Source organism: Nipponia nippon, unplaced genomic scaffold (genome assembly GCF_047370975.1).
Source record: "Nipponia nippon isolate SJK-2023a ecotype South Korea unplaced genomic scaffold, ASM4737097v1 scaffold_3, whole genome shotgun sequence".
Classification (NCBI taxonomy): domain Eukaryota; kingdom Metazoa; phylum Chordata; class Aves; order Pelecaniformes; family Threskiornithidae; genus Nipponia; species Nipponia nippon.
In genome coordinates this window covers 118,635,313-118,645,559 of record NW_028262347.1, presented here as the reverse complement: position 1 = coordinate 118,645,559, position 10,247 = coordinate 118,635,313, and the positions used below count along the sequence as shown (strand labels likewise).

At 36.6% G+C, this 10,247-nt stretch overlaps 1 protein-coding gene across 1 annotated transcript; it reads right to left on the bottom strand.

The window, feature by feature from the left end:
* Nucleotides 1–274: 274 nt before the first annotated feature.
* CCDC172 (coiled-coil domain containing 172) lies at nt 275–9,857 on the bottom strand. The gene is made up of 6 exons (XM_087766044.1): nt 9,779–9,857; nt 9,182–9,267; nt 5,070–5,186; nt 3,429–3,582; nt 1,331–1,432; nt 275–381 (listed from the first exon to the last, which is right to left on the bottom strand). Exons 1-6 carry the CDS (start codon nt 9,855–9,857, stop codon nt 275–277), a joined length of 645 nt encoding a protein of 214 aa, XP_087622170.1.
* Between the last annotated feature and the right edge of the window lie 390 nt (nt 9,858–10,247).

Below are 10,247 nucleotides of genomic sequence, written 5' to 3'. Positions count from 1 at the left end.
AACTGGCCTGCCACCCAAGGAACAGTCTTTTGTTCTTCCTCCAAGTTTGACTGACTTCCTTGCAAACACTTTCAGTTTTTAGTTCATTGGAGTACGCATGTAAGCGTGAAAGGCTGTAATAAACAACCGGAATTCATGTTCTGTAATAAAAATGAATGATTCTTCTGATTTCAAAGGAATATTGTACAGGAAAGGTAAAATAGTCATTGCCACCAGGACTGGTCTGCAGTTACATACCTAAAATTAAATTTAGGAACTTATTAACATGAGACTCTTACCTTAAACATTCAGGATCAGTCTGACATTTTTCAGTGACTTGGACTTTTTCTGCTTCTAAATCCTTCGTCATTGTTTCAGCCTCCCTGATTACTTTCTCAAGTTCTAAACATAAAATAACAATTATCGATAAATATATATTTATCATTCATATTCAAAGACTTCCTACATTTTCTAAATTTATCTTTTCTAATATTTCTTCATGAAACTGTTTGTAGGGTAAAGGCATCCAAATAAAGATCATGAATTATTTTATTATTGTAATTGGCATCATATTGCAATCTTCTAGAAAATTTCGTTCCTCTTCCCAAACAATTTATGACCATTTTTATGGCCTGTCTTTCTTAGCTCTCTTACTGTGACATGTTATGTACACATTTGTAAAAAAGTTACTAAACCACTTCTAGATCCCTATTGCTTGTGATCACCTTTGACACAGAACCTTTCTTGGTTCCCTCTGTATCTTTTTAGTTTTTTCTTTTATAGGGTTTCCTGTGCATTTGACACATTCCTCCCAGCTTTGTGTGCAAACTTCTTTTTTTTTAATGCACAGACTTTCATACATGAACACAAAAATGTCAGTAAAGAGATGATAGTTGAATTACAACTCAGAGGTTTAGCACTTGGGCCAAAATTATCTTGATCAGTCCAAGCCATGTTGCTTGTTAAACATTTGAATTTTAGTGACATTCTTTAAATATAGGTTAATGGGTTTTAAGCAATATGTATGTTGATTTTAACTTCACTTTGAAACACTAAATTCTCCATTTAAATATATGACTTACCAGCAAAAGTAAAAATTTTTTCATATTTATAGCTTATGATTTAGCAAATCTGTAGAACTCAGTATCACTGACATTTAAAAAAAATCTTACTGAAATCCATATTTGTTATAACTATGTTTAAAAAGGATGTATTACATAATGTAAAAATATATTAAAATCTTGTTTCTATGATTTCTTTTTCTTGAGAAAAATAACTTGCCAGAAAAGATTTTTCAGAAGCATTTGTCAAGCCACAAATAATTACCATAACAAGCGATTATCAGGCACACCTTTGAGTTCACTTTGAAGAGTAAATAAATCCTGCTTTAATTCATTCGTCTGCAGCTGCAGTGCATTTAACTGAACATTTTTATGTTCCATTGACTCCATTTCTAAGAAAAAATATATTTTAAATTAAGATGCATTGCAGTTTTAGTCTTCATGAATTAATCTTAAATATTCTTAACTACTTCTACCAATCTTCAGCTAGTCAAAAAGAACCTTAAATATAAAACTAAAATCTATGAAAAGCAGTCATATAAAACCCAGTTCACAGGAAATTATATGTCATAATGTATTCATAACTATAAAGGAAAATGCTTTTTAAATGTTATTAAGATATTTGACATATTTTGTTGATGGCATAAAAAGAATGTTTTGCTTTAGAGTTGCTTCAGCTATAAAGGAAGATGACTTACTGAATAGGTGATGAACAGACACCTCTCAGCAGGACTAAAAAAAACCCGTTATTTTGTTTAGCGTTATGGCCATTTGAACCTGACCATTGACAGCATCTGGAATTAATTGTGATTGTTTCCCTAACAGCTGGAGGTCCTCACATAATGTTCTTGTTATGAGTTACTTAAACTTTTCTCTTTAGTGCTGTCAGCGTGCTCAGTACTGTAGCAGACAGAAAGACAGACAAGTTGTACCTCAAAAAAGGTACTATTTAAAAGGATGGAATCAAACCAGCAACGGAACCTACAGAAGAATGTTAGTCGCCTTTCATGTCCTACTGATGATTTGACTGATCCGATCTGCCTGAATATGTAACTATTAATCATTAAAAGTAACAGGTGCCACCAAACACAGACTTTCAGTTGTAGATCAGAATCAGAGCCACAGGAAATACAGAAAGAAGGTACCACCAAGTACAAACTCAAATGGATAGTCATATTTCAGTAACTTTACATCAGATACCAGGAATTCAAAGTGCTGGCGCTTGATGATACTGGAAAGGACTTTGAGAGGTCGTCTACTGCATTTCCCCTCCTGAAGGCAGGATCAGCTGTACCTCTGTAATTTCTGACAGGTGTTTGTCTAACCTGTTTTTAAAGACCTATGGTAATGGAGACTCCTAATTCCTTTGGTAATGGAATCTCCTAAGGCAGAGTGTTTCAGTTGTTCACTGTTCTTAGAAAGATTTCTAAGCAGCCAGCCAGACGCTCCCTTATTGTGGTTTACACTTGTTACTTTTTATTCATTTCACTATAGGTATGGAGAATATATTAATTTCCTTTTTACAGAATCCTTTAACAACTTGAAGACTCATATCCATCTTCCATCAGTCTTTTCCTTCACAGGTTAAATAGTCCCAATTCTTTAATTTTTTTTCCTTCTCATGTTCTCCAGATCTCTGATCACTCAACTGGTCCCATGTGGATTCTCTCCAGTTGGTCTACATTTTTTCTTGAAGTGTAACATCCAAAACTAGATACACAGTATTCCAGCTAAGAGCTTAACTGCCCCAAATAGAGTGAAGGATTCTTTTGAATGTCTTAGAGGTCAGAATTATGTTTATGTCTCAGCATGGTGTTGGCATTCTGATGTCATTGACTCATGTTCAGCTTGTGATCCATGATGACTCCTATTTCCGTGCTGAAGGATTGCTTTTCAGTCTGACTCTCCGTTCTGAGAAATTTCATATTCTGTATCTTAACTCAAAGATAAAGTTATACTGTGGCAGTAAAAGACCAGTCCTACAAGACATCTATGAATATAATTCTTTTGAAGCTCAGGAAATTTACATAGCTCAACCATAGGTGATTATAATCAGTGCAAACCTAATACAGTATGCTATGTATGACAGTGCACCTCTGTGCTGGCTGACATTCGATATTGGGAGCCACTTCTGCAGGTCTGCTTCTTCTCCTCATAGTGCTCATAGTCAGAAAGGACTGAAGAGGATAGGGAACAGAAGAGGCTTTAATTATGCTTGTATAATGTGGTATGTCAGACCACACTCTTTCCGTTTAGTGCTAAGAGGAAGTTCCAGAAAGTAAGGGAATGGAATTCAAATCATTGTTTTGCACAGCTATATTTTATTGATTTGTATTCATTCTCTGGTAATCCAAGATAAAATAGTTATAGTCTTATATTAAGACTTACCATTTTTCAACAGAGCTGCCTCATTCTCTAAAGCATTTATTTCAGTCTTGACTTTTTTTTTAATCAGAAGATCTCTATTACTTGTCAGTCCATACTCATTGTTAAACTTTGTTACTTCTCTAGTAAAATTATCTTCTTCTTCAGTCATTTTTCTCTTTGCATCTGTCTGAAAAAAAGAAAGGGAAAATTGCATGTTCAGGTGAAAAAAAGAAAGTCTTTGTTAAGCTAGACAGACTGAAACACACTGTTGTTTATCTTTAAACTTGCAGTATAAATGTAGTATATTTACTTTTCCTCATGAGAATAAGGAAATGGTCTACAGCTCTATCATTTTGTCTGTTGTTTTAACCTTTTTTTTTCTGAAAAAGTGAAGGATATATTCTTAATAAGAAAACATTTGAAAAATCACTATATTATGTTACAGACTTGTGACAGCAGTTTTTCAGTTCAATGCTTTATTGAAATTAGTAGAAAGTTCTATTTAAACTCAGTAGCATAGTATGGCCACTCTTTTTTTGTGATTGCTATTAAATGAAATAAAGGTGTTGTTTATTACTCTGCAGAATGCAGACTTACTTTAACTCCCTCAATAACCAACAAGAAAGCTATAGTTGAAACAGGAAGTAACTGTTTCATTTTGGGGAAAAAATATTCTAAAGAGAAAGACTACTAAATTCCTTTAAAAAAATCTTAACTGCTTACTAAATTAAATAAAATGAAATGACCCCCATATACAGGAAGAAAGAAATGACAACCTATGTATCAAACTTGACTGGTTACAATTAAAAGAAACTTCATACTTCTTCAAAGGATATTTAGCTTTTATTAGCTAAATAATTTTTCTATGATACTTATAATATTTATTGTTCTTTCTTTCTTTCTTTGTATACTTAGGATTGGGAATACTTTGGACGCTGAAGAAATATTACTTAATTAAAAGGATATCTGCCTAAAGATTTAGGGTTAATACTGGTGATTCATACTGAATGTTTAAAATTTAGCTCTGCTGATTTAAAGTACAAATACATATGCAGAAAAGAATACTCATCTGTGGCGTTTCTTAATATCTACAGATCCAAGGATCCACAATGAAGTAAGAGGAAGGCAATATTCAGGTTAGCACAAGAGAGAACTGAAAAGCTTGTTGTCTGTATATGTTGCAAGTAGCTGCCTTTTAAGAGGTGGTTACATGTGTCTAGCATCACAGAGATTGTGTGGTATGTCAGGATTCCTAAAATGTGGTGTTGGCCTCCCTGAGTTTTTCCTTTGATCCTTCTCAATATGTTTTATTGTGGATGAGGCAGTCCAATTTAAGGTGAAATTTTCCTAGTTTTCTTCTACAAAGGAAATAATATGTCAGAATTGGGGTTCAGTCATACAACAGCAGACATTAGAAAATGAAGTCAAGAATGTTAAGTCAGCTTTATAGATAAACTGCAGCATACATTACCTTAGATCATGGTTTAAATTAAAAGTCAGAATTTATCTACATTTACATTGTTAAGTATGCTAGAATTAAAAAAAACCCCAAACATATTTTCCAGATTTAAAACATTACTTTTGCTATATTTTCTAATTTTAAAGCTGACTACTCTCATACAGTAGAAAAGAGCTGTCTGAATACTGTAGCTGAAAACATACAAAGATTTTAAGAAGACTGCTTTTTTGGTTAATAAGTTCAGTTTTCTGTTTTTCTAAGCTGTCTTCATGTTTCTTCAGAACTTCTAAGTAGAACTGTTTTTCAGACAGATGCTGAACCTTCCAAGAGAAAAAAAAAAGAAGGTTATAAACTAAGGTTATTGGTTTTTTATTTCATATACTTTGATATTGTACGTAAGAATCTTGGTCCAGTTAAAACACAGCTGGCATAGCTGCTGGACTAGCAAAAGCATAACAGCTCTTTTTCCCCCCAATAATCTTCCAATATACCACTAAGTTTTTGAAAAGTATCCTGTCTTTAAAACACACATTTAGTGCTGGTCCATCTATCTAAAATGGCATTTTAAAGTCTGCTCAGTTTAGGAGAAATTTTTTCAGGTTAAAGCCAGGAAAAATATTGATCACATGGGATCTTTTACCCAACATAACACAGTGTCCTGCATCTAATTGTGTAAAGCTCATCATGAACCAAATCAGACAATAATATCAGAGGGACAGGGGTCCAATATCATTGTTTTGACTGAATGGCTGTGCACATCATCAACTCTGCAATGCTACTATTGCATATGCGAAGGAGGGAGGGTTATGCTCATATTTTTCTGAGCATAATTTCTGGAATGCTTAGCCAAGGAAGTGTAATGGAAATCAGCTCATTGATTAAAGATAGTTTGACCATACCCCCCCCCCCCCTCCAAACTTCTATTTTGTGTATAGCTTTATTTTCAGTTTTATTAATTTTAAACAGTAGTTTATCTGATAGAAGGGTATGCTGTTCAACCATTGCATTTTCAAAATTTGCTGAAAAGTTCTTCTCAATTTTCCAGCGCATCTACTGTATCATTGTCTAACCTAAGTTAAGATATATGGTGGGATAAACTATAACAGTAGATAAATAGGGAAAAGCTAAGTGTTGAAGAGTCCTAAAGGATGAGAATCATTCATCTGATGAAGTGGAGAAAAGGAGGTCAAAAGAATGACTAAACAGTAATATTCAGCACAAGAGGTAGGGAAAGTAAAGTAAGCAGAATTGCCCACAGACTGTGAAGGCACAGGGTAAGTATCAGGAAGTAAATTGAATAGTCAGGATGATACATGACTGTTTGTGTGTGCAGAAGCAGAAAAAAATGAATAACAGTGATATTACAGAGGTAAAAATGAAAAGATTATAAAATGAAATAATGTAGATGATTTTGGAGAGAGTGCAGATGAAGTGCATCTAATCAAAAAAGGAGGATAGTGGAATCAAATGCCCTAAGACTAGAATGTGAGAGTTGGAAAGGAAAGGACCAGATCTTTTCCTTATCCCTGATATGTCCAGCATGCTAAGTGTCCAGGAAGTGCTTGCCTCAGGAATATTTATTTTACATATTAATTCAAAGAGAGTAGATGGTCTTATACCATGGTATTTATATTCCTGAACATAACGAGCTGCAGTGTAGTTTCTCCATCTATAAGATGCCAACTTAATCTATGCATTTGCAACAGATTTTTTTTAAGAAATCATTGAGCCATGAAAAGCAAAATGCAATAATTCGGGTTCTAATTACATGCTACCTGATTTTACAGAAAAGAGGAAAAAAATAGCACTTCCTAAGAATCTTTGATTGACCACAGGCAGTCTCCGTGAAATAGATGTCAAAACACTTTTGAACTCAGTCTCATCTGCTTGATCAGGGATAGGCTGCTGTGCATGCACGTGCTTGGACATGCATGCTTATAAAGAAGTGCAGTTATTTGGTGCGGGACAAATCGAAGAGCATTAGCTGAACAGCATTATTTAATATTATTTGAATCACATTAACTACTGTAGACATATGTAAACTTAATTCGTGTACTGAGAAATAAATTACTTTAAGTAACTATATAATATTTAAACTTAAATACAGTGTGATTGAAATGCATTTTCCCATTCCGCTTGTTTTCCTATTTCCTATTTCCCATTTCCTATCTATAAATGAATCAATGTCAGACTGTCCTGGTTTCAGCTGGGATAGCGTTGATTTTTCTCCCTAGTAGCTGTTACAGTGCTGTGTTTTGGATTTAGGATGAGAATAATGTTGATAACACGCTGATGTTTTAGTTGTTGCTAAGTAGTGTTTACACCAGTCAAGGACTTTTTAGCTTCTCATGCTTGGCCCAGTGCACAAGAAGCTGGGAGGGGGCACAGCCAGGACAGCTGGCCCAGACTGGCCAAAGGGCTATTCCATACCGTATGGCGTCATGCTCAGTATAGAAACTGGGGGAGCTGGCCGGGGGGCAGCGATCGCTGCTCAGGGACGTGCTGGGCATCGGTCAGTGGGTGGTGAACAATTGTACAGTGTATCACTTGCTTTGTATATATTATTATTATTATTATTATTATTATTATTATTATTATTATTATTATTATTATTATTATTATTGTGACTGTGACTGTGACTACTATTCTATTTCATTTTACTTCAATTATTAAACTCTTCTTATCTCAACCCACGAGTTTTCTGACTTTCACCCTTCCAATTCTCTCCCCCTGGGGTGGGGGGAGTGAGCGAGCGGCTGTGTGGTGCTTAGTTGCTGTCTGGGGTTAAACCACGACACAGACTAAGCAAGCAAGTAAAATATATTTTTGTGGACATCAGTGAGAATATTATTAATCCTGGTGGGTAAAGCACATAAGATTTAATTACGAATAGTTCTTCAGCTCTTCCCATTAGTCGTTTACAATAATGGCTCTACCCTTGGGACCTTCTGTACTTATCACATAAACCTTGATTATAAATCACAATGCATCAATAACAAATTAGTAGTATAAACATAAAATTGTGATGTTCATAAATAAATTTATAAGCCAGGCTACAAAGGACTTTACCTAACAAGCAACACCCAGATATAATCCGTGTTGGTTAAATAAGTTACTATTTTAAAGCACTTTTGGGCTCTGAGATTGTGGCATGCATAAATGCAAGCATGTGAATAACTGCTTGCATGATTATAGTCTCAATTTGCAACCAGTAAATATTTGGAAATGAGTTTTCTTTTATTCTGATCTCCTTGCAATAATGTTGATATTTATTATATATATTACATGGTCTTTTACAAAAGGCAGAAGAGCCTGTTTTTGGAAGGATGAAAATCAGCCCCCAAACATTTATTTTCACAACTAGTTGAGGCAATTCCCCAAAGGCTCTTGAAGATGTTTATTTAAGTGATAGAATACAACAGTTCTGACTTCAAAGGAGACTCCATATGCCTTCCTGTTGTGCATACACATTCTGCCAGCGCAGATACTTAAAGAGCACAGGGGATGATATTTAGACTTCATTTTCAGGCATAAGCAAATGGATTTTTAAGTAATTTGTAACCACAGGTATCAATGGTGAAAAGCTCTGCAAAGCTGGAAGCTTAATCTGAAAACATGTCTGCAGTTTGGTTAAATGGAAAGCATAATAAAATCTTAAAAAACACTATACAGATTCAGAAACTTTCCTCTGTCTTTGGCATCCCTAGAAAAACTCTTTGGCCTTGTAAGCCCTAACTGTGAGCACAGGATCAGAGGAAGATCTTTAGTATATGACTCAAGATCCTGTGAAGCACACACGGGGAGTGTTTCCATATATTTTCTGTGAAAGGCCTTTAAGGAATGGCAGTGGGCAACAAAGGAATGGTTTCTGGGCCTCTGAAGGAAAGTGCTATAACAAGCTCCAGGACTGTTAAGACAGGGCCGCTCACACCGTAGCTGCACCACTGACCTGACATGGCGGCCTGCTCCCTGCCAACCTCTATCTGTGGAGCAGGAGAGACTTTCACGTGCATGTGCGCTGTCTCCAGTGCTTCCAGATTTTGGAAGCTTTATCTGGAAATGTTACTACCCCTGAGGTGAGCAAGTCCCTGAACACAGCCAGGGGCCAGCCTGTAGGGTGAGGTTTGTGACAGGGGAAAGATGTTGACAGACCACTACAGAAACACACAGTGTAAGTTTTCTCAATGCGGTGTTATTCAGTATGTGAAGCATACTCCTTCAAAGTGTTTATGAATCTGTTCCTGAAAGAATAGCTCACATATTTGTAAACGTAATGTATTTCATTATTATGTATACTATAAACATGCCTGCTTACCTTAGTTTCTAATTTCATTTTTGCAGTGCTCAGCTCTTCTTTTATTTGGTTAATTTTTTCATAACTTCTACTTATGTCGAATTTAGCTGCAACACAACAAAAACCTGTAAGAGTGTGTGCTCAGTTTGTAAAAGTTACGAACTTAGTTTCTAATTTCATTTTTGCAGTGCTCAGCTTTTCTTTTATTTGGACAATTTTTTCATAACTTCTATTTATGTCGAATTTAGCTGCAACACCACAAAAACCTGTAAGAATGTGTGCTCAGTTTGTAAAAGTTACAAATTTAGTTTCTAATTTCATTTTTGCAGTGCTCAGCTCGTCTTTTATTTGGATAATTTTTTCATAACTTCCATGCAAGTCGAATTTCGCTGCAACACAACAAAAACCTGTAAGAACGTGTGCTCAGTTTGTAGAAGTTACATTCTGATAAAAACATGCCATTGGCAAGAAGCAGCCAGCCCGGCTGGCTTTCACTGACAAAAGTCCCCTCATGACAGCACAGTGGGGCCACCCTGCTTTTCCCTCGGGAAATGGGGAGGCCATTACGTGTGGTGAGTGCTGCTGCTGGACCCACAAAATGGCAGCCATGGGGCAGACCTTGTTGGATGAGGCGCCTCTTCTCCCTCGCTTGCTTCTCTGTGAACTGTATTTGCTGGAACAAAGCATCCAGGTTCATTTCTGTCTTCTCATGGAGTCTGTGGGCTCTCTGGGTCTTGCTGTCTTTATGGAGGGCTGGTTGATTGAAGCTGGGATGCCCTGGAGGAAGGTGAGGCTGGGCGCGGCCACAGCCCTTCCCTCAGGGCTCCGCGCCCCACCAGACCTTGGCTCTGCTCTCTGGCCTCTGCCTCCCTGGGGTCAGGAAAGAAACCCCAGACCACAGGGGAAAGAGACCGTGGTAGATGGGACACGGCTGAGGAGGACGAGGGGACAGAGTGGGAAGTGTGGGCTGCAGAAAGTAGGGGGGTGAGAGTGAACCTCGGGCAGAGGGAAATGGGGATCACTGGCTGGGGGTGACATGGGAAACACGGCAGATGGAAACGAGCAGGCAGAGAAGCAGCACAGTGGG